General features: G+C 34.5%; 1 protein-coding gene and 1 non-coding gene across 7 annotated transcripts in view; both read right to left on the reverse strand.

Moving 5' to 3' along the window:
• OSBPL8 (oxysterol binding protein like 8) overlaps positions 1 to 25,435 on the reverse strand; it is a 155,768-nt gene that overhangs the window by 30,742 nt on the left and 99,591 nt on the right. For all 6 annotated transcript variants that reach the window (XM_047066291.1, XM_047066290.1, XM_047066293.1 and 3 more), the window contains 8 exons: positions 18,874 to 18,944; positions 12,981 to 13,058; positions 11,116 to 11,217; positions 8,929 to 9,132; positions 6,077 to 6,161; positions 4,612 to 4,783; positions 1,206 to 1,443; positions 410 to 594 (listed from right to left, as the gene is read on the reverse strand). In XM_047066291.1, coding sequence (XP_046922247.1) covers positions 410 to 594; positions 1,206 to 1,443; positions 4,612 to 4,783; positions 6,077 to 6,161; positions 8,929 to 9,132; positions 11,116 to 11,217; positions 12,981 to 13,058; positions 18,874 to 18,944 — 1,135 coding nt within the window. The remainder of the gene's footprint in view (positions 1 to 409; positions 595 to 1,205; positions 1,444 to 4,611; positions 4,784 to 6,076; positions 6,162 to 8,928; positions 9,133 to 11,115; positions 11,218 to 12,980; positions 13,059 to 18,873; positions 18,945 to 25,435) is intronic.
• Positions 18,003 to 18,133, reverse strand: LOC124502801 (small nucleolar RNA SNORA41). Its single transcript, XR_006960049.1, has one exon. It is a non-coding gene; the product is annotated as a small nucleolar RNA SNORA41 (small nucleolar RNA).

A 25,435-nucleotide genomic window follows, 5' to 3' on the forward strand; every position in this document is an offset into this window, starting at 1 on the left:
TGAGCATGCAGACAGGATAAGCACAAACAGAAGCACAAGCCCCAGGATGGGACCTGAACAAGAGCTTAGGTGACCTGGGGGAGAACAAGGAATGCTACCACCTCTCCCCATGTTAGGTCAGGAAACAGGTCAGGGAGCCTGTGAAAGCAGTACTGTCTGTCAGGTAAGGGACAGACTCCTTGTCTTCCTCACACTTGTGATCCCTCAATTCAACTGCATAAATGGAAACATTAGAGCAAAGTATTAAGTATTCTTCTTATTAAGGTCAACTGTAGAACTGGTGGAGAGAGGGACATCTCATTAGAGCCTAGTTTTGGTAAGGCATAACCACTGTAATTTGCACTCTGAAAAAAAAAATCTCTTAAAACCATGAAACATCTTTCATTTTAAGAAATGAGAATCTACTTACTCAGATAAGAAATCTGCATGATAGTAATAATCTGAAAGTTTATCCAGGAAAGAACGAGGTTCCAAAATAAATGTCGGCAGAACCACCCTGGACAGGTCCATGCCAGGACGGACTTGTTTCAACAGTGTCCAGATAAGGCTTTTGTTTTCTTCAGACACAGTTTCTGTTTGAGAAGCCTCACCCGCCTTTAGCAATTGACAAAAAAATACTCAAATATCATATTTATCTCAGACACATTAGATATGTAAAAAAACAGCTGATGTTGAAATATGCATATGTAAGACTATCCCAAGCATTCTTAAAATGGGAAATAACGCATTAGGTAATAAGTCTATAGCTATAAAACTTAGGTAAAAAGAGTAGTCGTTAAGAGACATCAAAGTGAAGGATATACACAAAGAATTCATTACAAAAAATATTACATGCAATTATTTTATACCATATTCACTTCTAAGAATTAGCGATACCAGGAACATTACAAACTCATGTGTCCTTGCAATTCACATTGTACCTGGCAATGACATTAAGGAGTACTAGTACTATCCTATTTCAAAAACAAACCTGAAGAAAATGTAAACTTTAAATTTAATAGAATTTATTGGTACTCATGTGAGTACACATGTTATTTATAAATCCTGAGATATTTCACGTGTATGCAATTTTTAAAATAAAATAGGTATCATCTAAATGTTCTCTTTCAGAAAAATAAGCAATAGGTCAAAGAAACGTCTTCAATTTCAGCTGAAAATTTCCAAGGATCAGAAAACCAATATCCCTGAAAATCATAGACTTTTACCTCTCCTAGTTCTTCATGGCTCTGTTCAGTGTAGGTAGTCTCCTTTAAAGGCTCCACGGGCTCAGGTTCGATATAAGAGTCATCTTGCCTTTCGGATGTATCTGTGTCACTTTCTTCACTTTTCCCCATCACCTCATTGTCAGACTCATCATGTTCTTGATCATTTTCTTTATCAGATTTATCAGAATACATATCTTGGTCCTTAAAATGCTGCCGTTCAATTTCACTATCATTTAACCTTGAAGGTAAGAAATATTAAGAGAAAGAATAAAAGAGACAAAGAATATTTAATTTATAAATCAGAATGATATGAACATTTATTCAGAATTTGAGTGTCAGGCACTGTTCTGTGTTTTAGATAATTTTACTCAGTTAACACTCAAAAATAATCCTATGAGATAAGTAATATTATTATTCTCACTTTACAGATTAATAAATAAAAGCACAGAGAAATTAAATAACCTGGGAAATATTACAAAAGAACACTCTGAACTCTGCCTCTTTACCATTTAGGGCAAAAAGCTTTCAACAGTAAAGTTTTGGACTTTGCCTTGCTAGATTTTTTTCTTGGTTTTACAAACATCATCACTTGAATCAACCTGTCACTTCTGGCCTAAAGAAAAACTTCCAAGTCAAGATTATCAGATTCTCAAGTGAACTCAAATGAATTATGACTTTCCCTCTGTAAAGGTCTCTCCAAAGTCACTTGAAGTGAGTGAAAATGTAAAAGGTAAGTAATTATATCTCTTTAATACTTGACTCACAGGTTTAATCTTGAGAAAAAAAATCCAAGGAGAACTAGAAATGGATATTTCAGTTTATGGAAATAAACCTATAGCCTAAACAGATTAAGATGCTACCCCCACCCTATTCATACAGTGATTAGGGTTAATAATCTGTACAAAATAGAACTTATAAAAAAACTCACTTCCAGCTTCAAAAAATTAAAAAAACTTTTTCCAAAATCTTCATTTGGATTCTAACCAAAGAATTTCTAATAGAAATTCATTCTTATGGTAATTATTTTCTTTCTTTCCCTTTATAATCATGTATTTTTTTTAAGTTTCTTTATGTATTTTGAGAGAAAACAAGCATGTGTGTGAGGGAGGGGGAGAGAGACAGGGAGAGAGAATCCCAAGTAGGTTCCTCGCTGTCAGCAGAGATCCCAATGCAGGGATCGATCTCACAAACCGGGAGATCATGAACTGAGCCAGTTAAGAGTCGGATGCTTAACCCACTGAGCCATCTAGGCACCCCTATAATCATATATTTTAAAATAGCAGTCTAAAATTGCTGTCTCTGCTTTCTTATCACCTATTCACTCTTTAATCTCTCATGATCTGGTTTTCACTCCCCTAAATCCACTGAATCTGTTCCTTTAAAGGTAACTAATGACAGCTTAGTTGACAAATCCAGTGGCCTTGTATAATCTTCACCTTCTGTGACTTCTCTGCATTACAGGATTGTGACAATTATTTTTCTTAAAATGGTATTAGTGCCTCGGTTCCATGTAACTGTGGTTTGACTTTTTGAGCTCTCTGATCCTTTTTACTTCCTTCCATCTGTAAGGTATTTTAATCTTCCTTGACCCTCTTTTATTTTCTCTGTCCTCTCTCCCCTTTGGCAGGCTTGCCAGTTGCAAGCCTTCACCATCATTTGTTTGATTTTCAAACCCATGCATGCAGAAATAAGCTTCAGACCCATGTTTTTAAACGCTTGGCTGATATCACTTATATGTCCTGGGGCCAATGCATCCTCAACATGTGCAATTATTTAATATATTATCATCTCCCAACATGGTCCTTTATTTTACTATCATCTGAGATTTAAAACTTGTAATCTTCTTTAATTTTACCCACTCCCTGTCCCTTACATCTAGGCAGACTATGTATCTCAAAGGTAGGCCTCCACTTCCCTGGTCTCTGCATCTCTTAGCTCATGTTTTGTCATACAGCCAAATGAAAATGTTGCTATGTTGACTACCTTTGTAAAAATCTGTTATACTGATCTTCCCTCTGATTCCCTAGCTGAATGTTATCTTTCCAACTTCTAAATTCTCCTGACCCTGTATTACCCTACAGCATCTCTCCTTTGGTTGTTTGTGTCATTCTTATCTTCCTATCATTTATAGTTGCCTGGCATTTTATAGGTTTTAAACAAAATAAAACATCTCTCCAGGATCAGAAAGCTAGTATGCTGTTGCACTGTATTCAAATTTAGGATCATATCTGATACATCTCCCTATTTATAATGCAGTGAATAATACAGCAAAGTGTATGTCTCATACACAAAAGAGGCTCAAAAATTTAAACGAATAAATATGTGCAGATGAATTTTTAAGATTCCAAAATAAGAGCATTTAAAAATTATCTTGTATTCAATAAAAATAATGGACTATTTACAGCTGAAGAGCTTCAAGGGAAAAATCTTGGGAAGGGGCGCCAACAAACACCCATTCCTAACTTTGAGGAAAGTAACCTCAGTGCTGTTGGGAATAAGTAGCTTCAGAGCAGAGGCTGAATACTGGGGCAAGGGAGGAGAAGTCTAAGTTTCCCTCCAAAGCAACAAAAGAGATTTGAACCTCAACTAAGGTACTTGTTTGTTTCCCAAGGGAAATATTTTTTTTTAGTATTAACTACAATGAATGTTTCAGGGTATAAAACCACAAATAGGATACAGTTCCAACTTGAAACACCTGTGGTATAACAGGAGCATTCCACAAATACCAAGCAGAGCAAGTCAAGTGTCATTACAAAAAAAATTAAAAAGTGCTACAAAACAGTAATAGAAGAACAGATTATATCTCACTATTGTGAAGCAAGAAACGCTTTGCATTTGATGTAATATTTGAGATTGGTCTTGAAGAATGGGATTATGAAAGGAAAAAAGAGCAAGGAGGACTAGAAAACATTCTTTTTTTTTTTTAACGTTTATTTATTTTTGAGACAGAGAGAGACAGAGCATGAACAGGGGAGGGGCAGAGAGAGAGGGAGACACAGAATCGGAAGCAGGCTCCAGGCTCTGAGCCGTCAGCCCAGAGCCCGACGCGGGGCTCGAACTCACGGACCGCGAGATCGTGACCTGAGCCGAAGTCGGACGCTTAACCGACTGAGCCACCCAGGTGCCCCTAGAAAACATTCTTAATGGAGGGAACACCATGTATAAAGAAAAGGTATGTATTTGGGAAAGAACAACTACTTCACATTAGCTGAAATAAAGGAAATAACTTTCTATACCTTATTACAGCAAATAAGCAAATAGTAAATCAGGCCTCAGACCATATAATGGGAAGAAAACAGCCATGTTGAATTCTAGATACACCATAAAAATTCTAGGCCTGCCACTAACCTAGTGAATAACATCGTCCCTTCTAAAAACCACCAAATTAGTGGCAATAGCTACTTACTGAAAGTTGTCACCACTGTGGAGATTGTTAGCACGTAATAAGCCATACAAAGTCACATGTGTGCTCTCTGATGAAATGCTCAGGTCATGTTCCTTTCCTTCTCTGATCATTGTACGTTTAAGAAGACTAGAACATTTCAAGGCCAACTCCAAAGCATCCATCCAGCACCTTCCTAGAAGAACACAGATTCATAAGCAATATAGTTCAAGAAACTATAAAAACAAGGATCCATCTTAATTTACTACTGTTAACCTTTAATCATACTATTATTTCTTTGAGAAACATTCACTGGAAAAGTTCACGTGAATATAAAATCTTGCAAGGATTTTTTAATGCAGTTTTTCAGTTTAGCAAGTGCTTTTCACAGACCAAGCATCTAAAAACCATGGGTAAATGAACAGTATATAGAACACATTAGAAAGTACACCTAATCTAAAATAAACACACTTTACTTCTAAAATCTTAGAACATTAACAGGTAGTATAATTCGTAGCTACCAACAAAGGTACAGAAAATACACTAAAGGGGTTATGCTTCTACTATAAACAAACTTATCAAATTAATATTTTGTTTCTGATAAAAGGTCTAACCTCAGGTTTACTACCATCCACTTTACTTATAGGTACGAAAATCTGAAGTCATGGAAATAAATGCCTGTACAATATTGTCATTAACTGCTGCATTAGTAGAAACACTAGTAACTTTATTTTTAAATTAAAATTTAGAACTGTATTAGCAAAATAAAAGTTAGTTGCTCTTAAAATGTATATATATATTTCCATATCTGTTGAAAACATCAGCCAAGTAAAGCGCTTTTCATAACATAAGCTTGTGCCTATGACATTTTAAAAATAGTCATCAGGTAAAAGTAAACTCTAAAAGGCTACAAGATTCCCTAGGTTAAGTTAGTCTAAACTATAAAACATAAAAGTGAGGAAGAAATCCATTATCAATTATTAAGGTTTTAAAGTTAGTGTGGCTTTCCCATTAAATAAGTTTTACCCTCTCCATATTGCTTCAAGAATTAAATATTAAGTTACTAACTGCAGAAAAATTTGTATTTGAATCTTCTATATAAAAAAACTCAAAACAGTATATACGTGTATAAATGTTAATTTTTAATAACAAAATACAAATAATATTAAATGTACCTCTAAAAGTACAAAACCTAGTGAGTTACCACAAAGAACACTAACGAAAGTAAAAAGAGTGTTAACATATCAATGGAGGATGAAGAAGAAAACTTTCGCTAATTCATCACTCAATTATACAGTGCTTCCTTCCTATCAGATTTTTGTCTACAAAGTTAATGTTTTTAGTATTATAAGCAATTTATAATTACAATATGTCTGCTCCAGTACCATACTAAAGAGATTTTCCCCAAAGGAAAATACACAGTGGCATATAAAATAAACCCTTAAAAAAAATGAGGGCCAAAATCAAATCCATCAAAATCTGTATTTACCATCTGACTCTGAAGTAGCTCGGATGATCAAGTAACTGCTAGGTAAGGGTTGAGTTATAGATCCAACTGCTTCGCCTTTGGGGCCCTGCAAAGCAAAGCAAAGCAAAGCAAAGCAAAGCAAAGCAAAGGTGTACAGTTCATATTATGAAATCTCAACTTCATATTATCCACTATTACCTACAATAATCTAAAAGCAAACAAGCTTTAATTTTATGCTTAAAAAATATTAGGTAAAGTTTTAAGAAAGTAAGTATTAAGGAAAGTTTTCCTCCTCCAGCAAGTATACATCTTTAATAGAAAGTTGAACAACTTAGAGCTATCATTAAACATGATCTCTATTTATGGTTCACATAGTAAAGAAAAACTTGCAACTTATTATACTAGACCAAAGTTTAATTTAACAGAGAATTTCCATCCAAAAGATACTAAGTAACATTAAATTTCTAGAGGCCTAAAAAAAAGCTGGAAATAAAATTTATAAGAAAAAGAGAAATGAATTTTGAATAGGTCTAGGGGAAAAAAAATCTCTGTTTTACAACCATTGATATACTTGTTATAAAATACTTGTTATGAAATACTAATTAAAAAAGTTAATTTTATTTTTCCAGAAATAAAATGGAATTTTTTTCTTTGTTGTTGTTGGCAAGGGTTATTTGTTTTAGGAGTATACAACACCAAGAACCCTAAATAATTAGTATCACCAAGGCTAATCTTAGGTGAACACAGTTATTCTTTGGGAAGGAAATCTGAGGATGAACTCACAGTATAATTTTGATAGTAAAGCATAATTTTAAGTTGTAAGATCAAAGAATAAAATGAATTTGAGAAGCATAAACATAAAGAAGGTAAAGATTCAAAATGAAAAAGTAGAAAAAGTCAATTTTAACTAATACTGTAATATCCCTTGGGTATTTTCAAATAGCTTTCTAATTTATGGGCCAGTTCCTAGAACCATCACAGAGTAGGATTTGGTCACACTGCTTAGGTTTCAAGCTGTTCCATGCTAGAAAAATTTCTTAGGTAAACTCTTTAGGCCTTAATCTCTTTACCTAGGTAACAGGGGAAAATTATAACCTCCTTAAAGGTATGAGAATTAAAAAAGAGTCCATATAAAATGTTCGAGTCCCTAATACAAAGTAAAAACTCACAAATATTACTTTTACTTAATCATAGATACTGACTTTGAAGGTGTTTAAACAATATCCTGAGCATATTTTGCTTGTGGAAAATATTCTGATGATTGTCTAACTGTACAAATTTTCCTCCCACCAGTATTGGGAATTCAATAAATTTGACATTAAAAATTTTTAATAATTTAAAAATTCATTAAAATTCTGGGGCACCTGGGAGGCTCAGCTGGTTGAGCATTCGACCTTGGCTCAGGTCATGATCTCACGGTTTGTGGGTTTAAGCCCTGCATTAGGCTCTCTCTGCTGTCACCAGAGAACCTGCTTCAAATCCTCTGTCCCCTTCCCCAGTCACATGCTCTCAAAAATAAATAAAACATTAAAAAAAAATAAAAATTCATTATAATCCTTACAATTCCTAAGAGTAGTAGTAAAGAATACTGTACATAAAAGGTTTTGAAAGTGGTTTTTTTTTTTTTTCTTACTTGAGAATCACATGATATATAGTTAACAGAGGTTCTATGGGTTAAATTCTTTCCCTATGGGAAGTACCTAATTCCAGAATGAAACTAACTCTCTAATCCTAAATTTATTCCTGGTATGACTACAGACTACTGAAATAAAGGTTAAAAGTCCAGGTTTTTAAGAGGTGTATGTATACTGCCTAATTAAGCAACACTAAAAAAAAAAAAAAAATTAAGCTGAAGCTATTTTAACTCTATATCTCAATTAGGTGGTTTTCCTTAAGGGAGAACATCTAAACCCTTTATTCATGTATAACTGATCTTCTTAGAAACTGAAACAATTATTGCTTTGTAAGAATTTAACTAAATTCATTATTTCCGTTAGCGTATATGGAATGTCTAATGTTTGTAGAATCCCTTGGTAGTTAATCAAATAAGGCGTTTCTATTTTCCTGATTAAGTTTCTGCTTTTATAACACAGGAGGGATCACAGTTATGATTTTAGCTTTATTATTTTTTAAATATTTTTATTTATTTTTGAGAGAGCATGAGTGGGGCAGGGGCAGAGAGAAACCAAGACACAGAATCTGAAGCAGGCTCTAGGTTCTGAGCTATCTGCATAGATCCTGACGTGGGGCTTGAATCCACAAACTGTGAGATCATGAACTGAGTCGAAGTTGGACACCTAACCAATTGAGCCACGCAGGTGCTCTGGTAATTGCAAATTTTTAAAAACACACTACAAACTGAATCCCCATGGATAAGAGTTTATAAGGTACAGAGTAAATTTGGGAAACATTTTCCTCAAAAAATTTTAAGTCAGATCTTTTTATAGTTTTTTTTAATGCTTATTTATTTTTGAAAGAAAGAGAGACAGCTTGCTCACATGCAAGTGGGGGAGGGGCAGAGAGACAGGGAGACACAAAATCTGAAGCAGGCTCCAGGTTCTGAGCTGTCAGCACAAAGCCCCATGTGTGGCTTGAACTCACGAACCACGAGATCATGCCCTAGCTGAAGTCGGACACTTAACTGACTGAGTCACCCAGGTGGCTTAAGATCCCTTAAGTTAGATCTTAATGGTAAACAAAGCCTTTTGGTACACAATTCATTGTGGGTAGAGAAAAAAGAGGAATAATGCACTTGAAAACAAGCAAATTTAGAAGTGCTTGCAGAGGTTAACAGTCATTAGGTTAATTGATTTATCTCCATTCTACTCACAGATTGTCATCTTTACCTTTCACCTATATAACAGAGTGCTTACCTTCACTGCCCAAATAGACTGCTCCAAAGGATGAAAAAGTTTGAAACAAAAGCCGTCCTTTTTTGATGGACGCTCAATGATTTCACAGGCATTCAGAAGGACTGTTCCTACCCACTGACCATTTTTCTGGGTTTTATAAATCAGTAGCACCCCAGGTTTCAAAACACACCACAACTTGGTCCAACTCTTTAAAGTACCACGAATCTACAGAAAGATAAGTTAATTTAGGAAATAAAGCTGTTTTTATCTTTTTTGCTCCACAAGATACAAATTCAGTAATGGCAAATATCTAACATTTCTACAACATATACACTTAAGATTCAATAGATTTTTTTTTTTAAGCTACTAGATGTCAAGGACTGCACAGAAAGACAAAAAGCATGGCTCCTGCTTCTGAAGAACTTAAAGTCTACCTAGAGGCTAGGTCAACAGTTTCAAAGTAATGTGCCAAGTAGAATAGAATGCTTTTCCTAACCCTCCACGCCAGCTCAGGGGCCATTAAAATATACTTTTCCTAGTCCCAAGATTCTTTTCTTCTTACCGTCTATTGTAATTTTATTTGTGGGAGTATAAGATTATTCCATCTTTTAAGATTCTTTCCCCTTTTACCCCCTACATCGACAGTACTGAAGTCACTGCCAGCATGCACACCAGGCATTCCCTAAATATTCACTGAGTGGTAGGAAGAGGGAAGAACCTCCTTCGAGCCCCTAAAATTACCTTTTTTAAGTTACTTTGTTCTTAGTAATTACATAAAATGTGCCATTTAAGTTCTTGGAAAAATTTTAAAACACAGTTACATGAATCTCTCTCTAGTCTCAAAATGTTCCTCATCCCAGGGTTTAAGGCTATGTCAATAGTAGGTCTATAATTGGTTTTTCCTATCAATGTCTATTTCTGTCATCCGTCAAAAATGTTTCTATGCAAATCACTGAATTCACAATACTGAAAAGAATGCTAATCTACTTAGAATAAAAACTAGGATTATCCTCACTTTTATTTACTATAAAACATCTGCTCTCTCAAAGCACTTACCTGAATTATGAAATAAATATAGGGCTCCCTAACCCCTGAAATAGGCATACCACAATAACTCTAAACAAGAAAAAGTTAGAAATGGGGAGTTTGGAGTCAGGAATGAAGAAGAGAGAAAATCTTTGAGAAAAGTACATGTTTTGTAAAAGAAACGGAGAGATAAGAGAAGCAAATGGAAGAGTTACCCTGAGATAACATTTTGTATTTGGGACATGTGACAGTATAACATGGATGGAAAATGATCAGAATGAAGGTTATGATTTAGAAAGTCAGCCAGGGGATGTGTTAGGGACACTTTAGGGGGTTGGCTGCAGAAATCCTATGTCAGAAGAGGAAGCTTAGCTCTGAAAAACCCACATGAGATATACAGCATAAAGATTTCCAAGTAGAGTCAATATAAGTCAGAACGTGTCTTTAGCACAACACTGAAGAAGATCCCAGCACTACCTGAACTAACAAGGAAACTATCATTGGGCTCCCATTTTAGTAAGAGAACTTTGACAAAAGATCTCATAAGGATTATACGTTGGAGGCTGGACCAATGTTTTGGGAGAATAGAAAGCTTTCAGGGCTGGGGTGACTTTTAGATTAATGCCAGATACTAAAATTTGCTGGGAGACAGAGTCTCATTAGATCATTCTTACACTTTGCATTTAGTCTGAAAGATTCCTACCAAAGAAGAATGAGAAAGAAAGAGTAGGATGATAAAAAAGTAAATAAAAGTAAGTGGAAATAACCAGAGGCCAAAACAAGGTATGGAAACAGCAATATGCATGTTTTTCCGAAAATTAATCCTTTCCAAATAACAATTTTTATATTAACTTTGTTTCATATCTTCTCAATAATGCATGCCACACCTATAAAAATACTAATAATTTAAACAGCAAAATTAGATTATATAAATGTCACACAAATCAAAAAGCCCTTTAAAAAGAACTGCTATCCATTTTCAATGTTAAGACAATATTAAGTTTCCTTCTCCCCATTATGACTAGAACATAGAACCTCTGGGATACAATTCATAGTTTGCCAGTGAAAAACAATCATCCCAGGAGTTGTTTTTGTCTCGTAGGCTGTAGGTGCTCTTTGGGCTTTCCTATTCCTGTAGGTAAACATCCAGCAATTTGAATTCAAGCTTCAATACAAACTGACCTTCAACCAATCAGCCATAACAATAACAGAAGGATCTGTGATTGTACTGAGTAACTCCTTTGTGGCTCTTTTCTTTTCTTCTCGGTAATTTTTCTTTTGCACCTATTTTACAGAAATAATAGAAAAATTAAAAATTCACTAGAAATGGGCAATTTCTTTCCAAATTTTTTTAGGTCTATAGAATGTAGAGCATACAATTCTAAACCTCTTTTAGAATTCTAGCTTCTTAGGATAAAAGAACTTTTAAAGAGCTGATAGGAATTTTTAGAGTTTAGAATCTTGTTTTTCTGATCACTAGCTCTGTATGTTTTTGAGGAATTTTACTTTTAGTTACACAATACTACATGAATCCAATCTCATGGTTAGAATTTCAAACAACACAAATAAAACTAAAGCTGTCTTTATTATACCCTATCCTATTCCAATCCTCAGAACTGACCACTGTTAACACTTCCAGAAAACACTATCCTTTCAGGCTTTTTCTATGTATACAACCTAAAAAATATACAGCTTTTGTGGTTCTGCCTTTTTAAACACATTTTTTAAAAAGGTTCTTCTATTCAATATTTTTTGGAGCATTTCCATGCCTATCTCAGTAAGAGCTAATATTTACTGGGCATATTCTGTGCACCAATAACTGTGCTAATAAGCACTTTACATGTACTACCTCATTTAATCTTTGAAATAACCTCGGAAGTAGGCCAATTATTATCTTTATTTTACAGATGAGAGAACTGAGGCACAGAGAGTAACTTGCCCAGGATCACACAGCTAGTAAGTCATGCAGGCACAACTCAGAGGCAGACTGGCTCTAAAAGACATGGTCTTAACCACCATGCTATACTGCTTCTATAATTTTTCTTAGTAAGTTCTCTCACTGATGGAAATCCACTCTGTTACCAGTTTTTCATTTTACAAACAATGCTATGATTATTTGCAACTGGCAATTTTGTTCTTTCTTTGTACTATGATGTAAGAAATAATTAAGAAACCACAAAGTGGTATTTATTCAATCAAAATATTAAAGTTTTACTTTCAGAAGTCACCTGTGAGATAGTCTAGGAAGGCAGGAGTGGATTAACATAGTCTCATTATTGCTCTGTTGTTATTACACAGATGAGAGAAGAGTAGTGGAAAACTCCCAGTGATGAACTTCTCTTAGCTATAAAACCTTCCTAGTTGCACTTAATAGTAAAGAAGTTTTAATAATTATACAACCAAAATACTTCAGACTTTGGTCTTTATTAATATTCATATCTGAATTAACAGATTTAATATGGGATTGCAAATACAAATGCATATAGGATCAGATATAAGGAAAAAAAGGGGGGTAAAATAGACCATGCAGGGACTTAGAGTGGACTGGAAAGCATGTTATTTCTTAAGGTCAAGGATCTGTGGTCATTCTGGAAGACAGTCCAAAGGCAGTATTTCTTAGACAGGGGCTGGAAATCTGAACTTGTAACTGTTACTGCAAATTTTTAAACCATTGTGTGGGTCAAACAAAATATCTATCTGTGGGCCAAATTCAGCCCATGACTTTTAGTAAACTTGAAAGTCAAAAAGCATCACAGCTTCCCATCATGTGTTCTACAACACAGTGATATGCCTAACTCAGGTACAATTGTGCAGATACACCAGTCCTCAGCCTCTGGACGGCAAGGTGAGGCCTGAAGCGGCACTGGATGGTCATCAAGTAGCCTTTTCAGTTGACTCCAGTGTGCCACACAAATAGTAACAGTTTTTATGTGTGCCTGTCTGACATTATTTTTCTTTCTTTAGGAGATACATCTCTTTCTGTTATCCTACTTTCAAAAGCACATGCAAAGCATAATGTTATTTATGAAATAGCTGTAGAAACTAACCTTGAGAGATTCTTTTTTTGTGAGCTTGCTTGAAGCTGAACTATCCTTCTCCGAGCCATTATAAAGTTTAGATTCAGACTGAAATCACAGGGAAATGAACAAAAAAGAAATAATAATTAAAACCTTCACTTATTCTATACATACAGCATATAAAAATTAATGTTAAAGCTATGTTTGTGACATTCTTCCCATTTATCACTGTGATACAGCCTATACAAATTATATACATTATACACAAATTATATACAGCATATACAGCCAAATACAAATTTTCAAATGTCAATTTTCCCTATAAAGCATTTGTGTTTAAAAACTAATCCATGTTAAACCCACAAAAGTACTAAAATAAATGCTAATCAGGGGCGCCTGGCTGGCTCAGTCAGAAAAGGATGCAACTCTTGATCTTGGGGTCTTGAGTCTGAGCCCCACATTGGGTGTGGAGATTACTAAAAAAACAGACTTAAAAAAAACCTAGTCAATAAATTAAACCACAATATAAGATTAAATAAGATCATTTGTAAATTTTTGCATTCTATTTTCTAGACAATTTCTAGGAAACATATGCAATTATTTATTCTTAAAACAAAAGTATCCAAAGGAATGTTAATTTTTTAACACTTAAAATATTCCAAATCAAAAAACCAAACCACGTGTATTCTAGCAAGTTACCGCACGTACTGCCCTATTGCTACTTCTCCAATGGAAAGAAATATATAGATCTTCAGAAATTAGTATTAAAACACTATCTCATTTGTAGTGTTTAAAAACCAATATTCCTAACATCTATTTCTTCCTACCTATCCAGTGCCCCTTGAGTATTATGGTCTTAAACTTGTTTCCAGACTTTGTTTATATTTGTTTTCATTTGATCTTCACAAGAACCTTGAAAAATACATTTAACAAGTGGTTTTATCTCCATTTTACAAATCATGATCTTCTAAACTAACAATAAAAAAATATACAGGGATATCTAGGTCTCTTAATCCAACATTCTTTTAAGGAAACTACATTCTTTAACCAGAATAAAAGAGCATAAACATGAAAACTGCTTCTGTAAATCTTGGAACAATACAATTAAACATGTTTAGTGCTTTGTGTTCTATGATTTTCATTTTTATCTATTGTTTTATCTATTGTTAGACACAGGTACTTAAAGTTCTAAGTGTGACTCCTAGTGCCAAGAAAGTATGGGGGGCTTGATCCAAATGGTGGTTTTCAAATGCTGAATTGCCAATGTGCATATCACTAGGTGTGCTCACGGATAAAAAAAAAAACAAAAAAACAAAAAACTTGGGGTATAAACTCCCTCACTCAATTTTAAAAACCATGAAGGCAGGGACCATATTTTTTCACCAATGATACCCAGGTAACACCTGGGGAAAAGAAAGGGCTCACCAAATACCTGATGAATTAATAAAATGAAAATTAAACTAGCATTTGCAACTCACTTCTTTTACCTCTCCTGAAAATGCTTCTGCTACTAGGTATAAAATATGGGTTATTACAGTGGTGGTAATAATAACTGGCTGAACTAGACAGAAGAGAACTACAAACTACTAGAGGTGGGGGTTAAACCAATTAAATTTTTGTTGAAGTCACTCCTTTCAGGACTAGACTTGAAACACCATACAATTTACTCTGAGAATGGCACAGATTATGATATCAAAACAATTTTACAAAATTCCTCAAGCCAAACAGGTCTCTGTCTTCTTCTTGCCACTGAGAACCCAAGGATGGCAAAGGTACTGTCAGAAGAACAGGATGATTTCTATTTCCCACAGTTTAAAAGGAAAATGTGTATTATAATGTACTTCTTAGATACTGGTAAATGAAGAATAAATGCTAATGAAAATTAATGACTACTTATTCTTTACCAAAAACTATTCTAAATACTTCATCCTCACAGCAACCCTATGAGATAGTAGTAGTATCTCCCCTTTGCTAATAAGGAAACCAAGACTAACCAACTAAAAATAACTTCTCAAAGTCACAGAGGCAGTAAGTAGATGAGCTGGGATTTGTTCCCTGGTCTACCTAATTCCCAGTCTCAGGCTCTTGGCCACCTTTTTAATGATTTCTCACCTTTTAAAATTATTCACACAGACTCTCAGCCAGACTCAAATTTAAGATTTATCTTCACGAACAACAGGAATTAATGATTCCTTTGATGATTAAATGAGGTAGTGTATATGATGTGTATAGCGTAGTTGTATGTACTGTGTTTCAGGTTTGTGACTATCTCCTAGATTGCAAATGCTGTCAAAAATTTGACCTTTAAATGAACATTATATGAGAATACTTTCAACTTGCTTTGAAAACTAAAAAATACTACATATATAAGGGATGATGATGATGATGATGGTGATGATGATGATAATAAGTTACTATGACTATATCAGATATTCTGATTTGGAAAGTCCTTTTAAATGTCCAAGTAAATATATTTTTTATAGCAAGTGATAGATGATTCAGAGTATCTATAGATGGGCAGATGTACGGCTGAGGGGAACATCAAGTCAATAAATAGATCTTGGCTCAAAAACCCACTATCCTTGTAAAAGGATTCCTTTTATCCCACTAGACACAGTACCCTTGCTGGTAACTCCTTCTGTTGAGATGGACAACATTTCTTTTAGGGGCGCCTGGGTGGCTCTGTCAGTTAAGCACCTGACTTCAGGTCAGATTATGATCTCAGGGTTCTTTAGTTGAAGTCCCACCTCTGGCTTCATGCTGACAATGCAGAGCCCGCTTGGGATTCTTTCTCTTTTCCTTCCTCTCTCTCTTTGCCCCTCCCCACTCCCCCTCTCTCAAAATAAATAAACTAAAAACAAATTTTTAAAGTAAAAATTCTTTTAAAAATGCTAACAGGGTGGCACCTGGGTGGCTCAGTTGGTTAAGCATCCAACTTTGGCTCAGGTCATGACCTCATGGTTCATGAGTTCAAGCCCCACATCGGGCTCTGTGCTGACAGCTCAGAGTCTTGAGCCTGTTTCAGATTCTGTGTCTCCCTCTCTCTCTGCCCCTCCCTCACTCGCGTTCGGTCTCTCTCTCAAAAGTAAATAAACATTAAAATAAAAATGCTAACAGGAAGATGGGATGACTTCATTAACTGACTTTTCCAATTCACACTCATTTACAGAATGCATGAGAAATAGAAACCGTATTTTTTTAAATGGGGGGGTGTAAAAAAATGCGGGGGTAAAAAAGGGTGTATTCCAAAAAAAGGGTATATTCCATTGTGCTCACTGGTCTTAATCATGTATTTTAAGAAATAACTTAATCCCAAATCTTATGATCAAAATGGCAGCATTATTACTTTTTGTATCAAGTTCAGAAAAGTATACAGTTAAAATTATGATGGGCTCAGTTACACATACTGATTTTTAAAAATTTTTTTAATGTTTATTTATTTTTGAAAGAGAGAGAGAGACAAAGTGCAAGTGGGGGAGGGGCAGAGAGGGAGACCCAGAATCCAAAGCACGCTCCAGGCTCTGAGCTGTTAGCATAACTCATAAATTTAAAAAAAAAAAATTTTTAATGTTTATTTTTGAGAGAGAGAGACAAAGTCAGTTATGCACACTGATTAAAGAAGGAATAACAAAACTTTAAGACTAAAATGTTCAGAATTCCATGTGAATGTAGTTTAATGACAAATGTATAAATTTTAAGATTGTTGTGAAAAACAAGAGAATAGGTTATGTGTTAAAATATTTAAGGACAAACTAGCAATTATGCATCTCTTCAGCTAACAGAATTAACAAGTATTAAACCTAAAGATGGAATCAATAGGTTCCAGCTTGGAAAATAACAGGATGAGTGTAATCTTACTTACACTAGTTATCACATTAAGAATCCCCAGTCATTCACTGTAATTCTTTTTTTGTTTTTTTTCTTTTCAAGTAAGCTCTATGTCCAAAGTGAGGCTTGAACTCACAACCACAAGCAAGAGTTGCACACTCTACCTACTGAGCCAGCCAGGTGCCCCTCACTGTAATTCTTATTCAAAGAAAGAAAATGAATTCTCAAATACCTACTATTAGGTACTCTGCCAGGCCCTTGCGGTATCACAGTCTGGGGTGTGGATCTTATTTGCCTTGCACAGGCAAGAAAACTAAAGCCACTTTGACTCTTGAGAGTTACTTAATTTCTCTAAGTTTCAGTCTGTTCACTTATAAAATGGGGCCGATAATACCCGTATCCTCAAGTATCGTTATGAGAGTTAAGAGGACACACAGTAAGCTCTTAATACAAAATAGCTATTAATATCACTGTAATTAGTATCTATATAGGTAACGTATGTAAGATTCAAACTCACACTTTTTATTCTAAAACAGTTCTGTCCAACAGAACTTTCTGAATGACAGAAATGCCATATGTGGCTACTGAGCACTTGAGATGTGGCTAGTGTAACTGAGGAACTAAATTTCTAATTTCAGTCCATTTTAGTTAATTCAAATTTAAAGAGTCACATATGATCAGTGCTGTTGTTCTCAAAGTGCATTTCTAAAGCCTGTGCTTTTTTCATTAATGCACCCTGCTCCAGTAAAGTATGTAAACTTTCTTTTCAGGCTCCCTGCGCTCTCTGCCGCCCACCTCCCAATTTAGAGACTTCATATGGGTGACTGTGATATGTAAGTATTTAAGTGTTTAGGCTTCTGAATAGGAATCCTGCTCTGCTACATATTCACCAATTCTGGCATTAACTGCCTGAAAATAGGTCTTTACAGTTCTATAAATTTCATTGTATTTCTAGCACTGAAGACCCAAGATATATTATTTCCTCTTTAATTTTCTTTAATAACACATCTCATATAAAATGATCAAGGAATTTCTCATTCATATGTTTTATATATATATGAATTACTATTAAACTTTCATCCCGAGTACTTTTACACATATGATATTTATGTAATGAATACTTGAAAAGTGTGGATAAAATTTATGTAAAATTATATATACATATCATGGACTCCTCCCAATCATTCCCATGAATGGAAACAAAAATGTAGGGTTTTTTTCATCTTCTGTTTGTCACACATATGCCCACTTCAATTTTGCTAAGAAAGAGGTGTTTAATCATGAAACAGTTTCTCTCCCACAGAGGTATGTCACAACTGCTACATAAGAACAGCTGCAGACCAGTAGCTGTGGAAGAAAAATAAGGGGTTTTAAAACCAAAATCCAGTGCTGAGAATAGCAGAGAATTTACTAGTTTAAGAAATAGGTTTTCTTACAGTCACTGAAGTTTGATTCCACAAACAAAAGCTGCTTCTGCTATTAAACCTGACCAGAAATAATAGTCAGAAGTCAAATTCCTTAACAAATTATAGCAAATCTAGTGAATTAAGAAAGGAAAACCAATGTGTTACACAATGTTTCTCAAATTTGAATATCTACCCTTTAAAGAACAAATTCTCAACAGTAAGAATATGCACAAGTATCCCAGTTTGAGAATCATTAATTTAGGAAACTTGATCTTATTCTATCTAAGAAGAGATCTTTCAACTGAAGGCTACTGCAGGAGATATTCAGCCTTTGGTAAAATGTATGTATTTTGATAGTCATTCAGATAAACTCAAAACACTTAAGAATTAAAACAAAACAAAACCACACACAAATCCTGAGAATTTACCTGAATGGAACCCTCAGACTTCGGTCTGTTACTATAATAGACATACCAGAAACAACAGAACTCTGGAGAGAACACACTGGTTACCAACAGACTGTATTCCCAAGTAATCAACAGCAGCCACATCAACCCCAGTGGATCATGGTTTAGATAAACCAACATAAAAACATGTCATAAAAATTGGATAGGATTTTAGTGTTAGTTCCTCATCCTAAATATTAGAAAAATGCCATAATAATGTATTTGGGGACAGCATATGCTTACCTTGCTCTTTGACATAGAAAGTGAAGATTCATCTTTATTTTGAGAAATGTCTTCCTTTCCTCTGTCAAAACCTTTAAAACACATTGTCATCATTTCAATATTACTATATAGCATGTAGGCATTAGAAAGTAGAGGCATATAAGTCATCCAATTTCAAATATACATTATATTTTATGAACACTGGTATAAAAAGCCTAGATCAAACATAGCGTTAAACTATTATAGTTTAAAAGATTTCTAAGGGATCGTACGTAGCTTAATAACTCTTTAAAATAAATTAAGGCTTACAAAGGCAATGAAGTCTTTTCCTGAATCCATCAACATCAAGCTCAAGACCTCTTTTCTGTGATCTCAGAACACTTTGTATAAATTCAGGCCTCGTGGAGCTTTTATTCTAGTGAGCTGTTTTCTAATGAAGAATCCTAACTGACAGAAACAACCCAACATACTTTTCACACCTCTTGCCAAATTGGAAACAACTCCAGAACTGGTTTTGAGAGACTAGGGAAATAAATCTAGGTTGAGGGACAGACTTAAAAAAATCTAACAATGTGCTTACTGTGAGAATTACATGAGGATCCATTAGAAAACACTTAGCATTAAAAAAAAAAAAAGAAAAAGAAAACACTTAGCATAGCATTTTCCACATAGTACACATTCAGTTAATATTGACTCTTAAGATGATTGTTGGCACTAATGCTGCACAAATTGTAAAAAGATAAATCTAAAATACACCAATGCACTGGGATGAACATGCACAGATCCCTGCACTCATGTAACACATTAATGTAACACTGTGCCAAGGCAATTAACAAATTAATGTTATTATAATACAATGAGAGAAATGTTAATACTGAAATTTTTGTGTCAAGTAAAAGGAGTACTCATTTTAATAATGTTCTTTCTACTTTTGAGGGAAAGTATTATTAACTCTTCCCTATAATTATTTGTTCTAAGTCCAATAAAAGCCTGTATTAAATAAATATATATATATAATTATTCATAAAGCAGCACTTAAAAAATCATCAGTAGCACCACTGCCTGAAGCATTTAGAAATCCGTTCTAACATACCAGTGATACCATTTATTCTGCATTTGGTTTATATTAGCTAACAACAAATCCATTCCAATTTCCTAATCCAGAGATTTGGTTGAATTATTTTCTGTAATATGAAGAAGGAATCTCCCCCTGTCCTCCCAACTATGGTAAGGAGAAGGATCACTCAAACCCAATACTAGGGGGGAAAGAACTTTCATAAATGCAACATGAAATTTTAAATAACCAAAATTTTAGACTTGAGTATAAAGCAAACTGAAGTTATATATTTACTGAGAATAATAACATTTTGTTAATATGTAATCCTTAATACTAACAAACTCACATAAGTTACTTCAAAGATTTTCTACATATATGTACAAAAGAACAAAATTTTCTAAAAGTATATATTATAAATATTAAAAAAAATGACGTCATTTATTCTCACAAGAACAGACTTTCACTTCAATTTCTCTACTGAGATCTTGGGTTTCAGCTGAATGTAGCCCAATCCATTTATTAGATTAACACCCATTTTGAAGTAGAAACCATTCTACTTTCACACATTATTTTAAAAGCGTAATAGTAAATTAAAACAAAAGTAAAAGTTATAAATCTGAATAGACCTTGACATGCAAATAAGTCTCACAGAAAGTTTCTAATGTTAAAAAAGGACAATCATAAACCTTTGTTGTATATTACCTGCCAAACCCAGTAAATGAATATACCACTTTAAAAGATTCTCTATACCTCAAACTTGCCAATCATTATTTTAAAAGCTGGCCCTGATGACTCCCAAGTTACTTAAAATTATAGCGGGATAAAGCAAGATGCCAAGTCTGGTCAAATACTTGGGAGTTTCAACTAAGGATAAATACAAGTAGATAATCAGCATAATGTGCAAGGAACATACAAAAATGTTCAAAAGCCTTAAAAAGGAAATATTGCCAGATTGTACACTAAGTTTTCAAGGGTAATTCCAAAATAAGCAAAGCACAAAGTGTCACTCTAGACACTTTAGTCTGTATAAAGCTGGTTTCCTAAAGATGTGTAAAATAAAAGCATATTTATTAGAAGCAAAAAGGGGTCTGCCAAAATACTTCTTAGGCTTTTATTTTCCAGCATGTGTGGTGATTCAAAATACTTTAAAATTACTCCTTTATTTTTAATATTTATTTATTTTTGAGAGAGAGACAGAGTGCGAGCGGGGAGGAACAGAGAGAGAGGGAGACAGAATCTGAAACAGGCTCCAGGCTCCGAGCTATCAGCACAGAGCCCATCGCGGGGCTCGGACTCACAAACTGTGAGACCATGACCTGAGCCAAAGTTGGCCGCTCAACCAACTGAGCCACCCAGGCACCCCACTCCTTTAATTTTTTAGAGTGATATTTATAGACAAAATCCTAAAGCCTATGACACATTATTATTGACCATAATTATTAATAATGCAGAACAGGGGCGCCTGGGTTGCTCAGTTGGTTAACTGTCTCACTCTTGATTTTGGCTCAGGTCATAATCTCCTGGTTTGTAAGATCCAGCCCAGTGTCTGGCTCTTCACTGACAGCACGGAGCCTGCTTGGGATTATTTCTCTCCCTCTGCCCCTCCCCTGTTCCTGTGCACCCACTCCTCAAAATCAATAAATAAACTTAAAAAAAAAAAGCAGAATGGTTTCAGATCATGACTTTTTACCAAGTTTGTGTATCAGTGACTTTAGCAGTAAATGATCTTCCTGCTATTCTCCCTACTGCCTCAATGATACAGAGACCTATATCCCCATCAAAATGCTAAAACTAAAAAGGCTAACACTTTCCAAGTACAGATGAGAATGTGGAGCCTCTGGAAGTCTACTTGTCATTGATGAGAGTATAAAGGGGCATAACTACTTTGGAAAACTATTTGAAAGTATGTACTTAATCTGAATATATGGGTATTCTACACAAACCAATTCTAATCCTAGATATACCTGAAAGAAATGGTTGTATATATATCAAAAGAAAGTACAAAAATATTCAAAGCAGCTTTATTCATAATAGCCAATATCTGAAACCAACTCAAATGGTTATTAATAGAATATATTGCAGTATATTTACACGATGGAATGCTGCACAGCAATGAAAAAGAGCCAATTATTATTACATAAAACAGACATAAATATTGAGTGAAAGAAGCCATGTCTTCCCATTAAAAAAAAAAAGCACACATTGTATGATTCCATTTATATAAAGTTCAGGAAATGGCAAATCTATAGTGTTAGAGGTTGTTACAGTGGTTTATCTTTGTTGTAGGAGGAACTGATTTGAGGGGCATGAGGGAGTCTTCTGCGGATTTGGGAACTGGTTACATGTGTCTATGTGTAACTTAAAATTCAAAAAGCTGTGCATTTAACTATATGTAAGTTATGCCTCAATTAAAAAATAAATAGGGGCACCTGGATGGCCCAGTCAGTTGAGTGTCCAACTCTTGTTTTCAGCTCCGGTCATGATCTCACAGTATGTGAGATCAAGCCCTATGTTGGGTTCTGTCGGGCTCTGCACTGACAGTGTGGAAGGAGCCTGCTTGGGATTCTTGCTCTCCTCTTTCTCTGCTGCTCCCCCACCAGCATTCTCTCTCTCTCTCTCTCTCAAAATAAATATTTTTTTTTTAATGGGGAAAAATAAAAATGAAAATAAAAACTCACTCAGCCTTCTCTATTCTATTAGTTTATTAGACTTCCACTTTGACATCCTTCCTCACTTAGTCTATATCCCTTTAACCAATTTGTTACCTGCCTAATTCTGATTCATTCATCAATAATGATAAGTAACACAGTATTAATGAAAACAATAAAGCAACCAATATCCATTTGTAAGAACATTTGTGATTATGACACTTATGCTAGTGCTTTAGTTTCTAATCTTTAAAACACCACAAAAAATTCCAAATGTTGGGGTGCCTGGGTGGCTCCATCAGTGAAGTGTCCAACTTCAGCTCAGGTCATGATCTCACAGCTCGTGAGTTCAAAGCTCACGCTGGGGTCTGTGCTTTGGATTCTTTGTCTCCCTCTCTCTGCCCCTCTCCTGCTTATGCTCTCTCTTTCTCTCAAAGATAAACATTACACAGAAAAATTATTAAAAAATCCCAAATATTAACTATTTTATAGAATTGAGGAAATCAAGGCTCCCAGAAATTAAGTAATTTGATTAATGTCACTAAGTCAAAGTGTCAGAGCGGATAGAAACTTAGGTCTAACTTTAAAATTCGTGCTGTTTTTATGGGGCACCTAGGTGATTCAGTCAGTTAAGTTTCAGACTCTTGATTTCCACTCAAGTCATGATCTCACAGTCATAAGATAGAGCTCTACATCAGGCTCTGCACTGGGTGTGGAAACTGCTGAAAGTCTCTTTCTCCCTCTCCCTCTGCTCCTCCCCTGCACGCACATGCCTCTCCCTCTCTCTCAAATTAAAAAAAATAAAAATAAAAAAAAATAGTAAAATAAAATTCATGCTGTTTTTAGAATGCCAGGGTACCTCTGAAGACCTAAGGCCACCTCTTCTGATAGGCCTTGCTTTGACTGTGTAGGCATAGTTAGCAGTCCTCTTCTCTGAGACATAGAGCATTTCATACATTTGTACTACCATATTTATCACAATATGCTTCAATTATTTTTCATGTTCATATTCCATACTTGACTGTGAATTCCTGAAAAGAAAGGTCTAATCCTTATTTACCCTTTCAAACACAGAAATTTGATAAATTGATCCAAAAAATAACAACAGTGTACTCTGTTACTTGCAATTATTTTATTAAATATGTGAAAGACAGCTTCAGAAAAATGCATAAAACATAAATGTGTAATTTAATGTATATAGTGAATATCTGCATAAATACCACCCAAATAAAAAAAAACAGAATTGTCAAAATCCTGTAAGATCCTCCCCACCTCCCAGTGCCATTCTTGATCACAATCCACTCTTCTCAAAAGTAACTACCTTGACTTTTGCAAACATTCTTTACCAGCATGTCAAGCAGGTATTTCATTCATTTGCATTGATGATTAGAATCCTATTGCATGACTATATCACCATTTATCCATTGATTGTAGATAAACATTTGGGTTGTTCCCAGTTTGTCTCTTTTATGAACAATGGTGCCACAAATATACTCTGAAATGTATCCTAGTCAACATATGTGTGTGTGTGTGTGTGTACACACACACACTGTATATATATATATGTATATGTATATATGTATGTATATATATACACACACAAATATATCCGTGAGTTTCCCTAAGTTTAAACCTAGAAGCAGAATTTTTGGGTTATAGTATATGTGTGTCTTCAATTTTAAAGATAACAAAATTGTTTATTTTTCTACTAATAGTGTGTAAGAGTTCTCCTTTCTCCTTATTCATGTCCACATCAATATTGACAAACATTATTTTTGCTAATCTGTTGGGTGTGTATTATCAATGTGTACATATATGTGTGTATATATGTGTGTGTGTATATATCCGTAAGGTTCTAGTTTGCAGGTCCCTGACTATTAACAATGTTGAGCATTTTCTCACCTTAGTCATTTTAACTTTCTCTTTGTGAAGGACCTCTTTAGATCGTTTGTGCATTAAAAAACAAACAAACAAAACACAACTTATTGCCTATCTTTTTCTTATTGATTTATATAGCAATTCTGATGTATTTCAGATACTGCCCTTTACCAACTGTGTTTTAAAAATAACTTCCTATTCTATGGCTTGTCTTTTTATTCCATGTATTTTTTTTTTTTTTATAAACAGCTCTTAATTTTAATGTAGTCAAATTTAGTCATCTCATCCTTTAATGGTTAGTGCTTTCTGGTCTTAAAGTCTTCCCTAAATCTATGGTCATAAAGATATTTCCAAGTAGTGTAGTAATACACAGAGTTTACTTCCTCCTACTAATCCAATGGAATATTCTTTTTTTTTAATTTTTCTAAATGCTTATTTATTTTTGAGAGATGGAGTGTGAGCAGGGTAGGGGCAGAGAGAGAGGGAGACACAAAATCCGAAACAGGCTCCAGGCTCTGAACTGGCAGCACAGAGCCTGATGTGGGGCTCAAACCCACAAACCGTGAGATCATGACCTGGGCCACTTAACTGACTGAGCCACCCAGGTGTCCCTGGAATATTATTCTTAAACAAATGAACACGCTGTCCTTAACTTCTACGTTGTTAACAAAATACAAGTGTTATCACCATTGATAAAGTATAATTTTTTACATACTTCCATAATAATTCCATATAATTCCAACATATTTGTTAAGGTACAAGTGACAAAAAAGTAATTTTTTTCCCAAGGAAACTAAAATGAAAAGAAGGTTATGCTCAAAATAGTAAGACAAAATTATCTTTCAATGTCACTAGTGGAGAACCTCTCCTCTAATAATGTCAGATAGACATTATTATGCATCTAATTATAATTATAAATGCATCTAAATTTATTTTTCAGTACAATGAAATGTCCCAGAAGAAATATATGTTTTGTTTTGTTTTATTTATTTATTTATTT

Source organism: Lynx rufus, unplaced genomic scaffold, assembly GCF_022079265.1.
Source record: "Lynx rufus isolate CCGP_SWC_20201006 ecotype Redwood Valley unplaced genomic scaffold, mLynRuf1.p SCAF_7, whole genome shotgun sequence".
Lineage (NCBI taxonomy): Eukaryota > Metazoa > Chordata > Mammalia > Carnivora > Felidae > Lynx > Lynx rufus.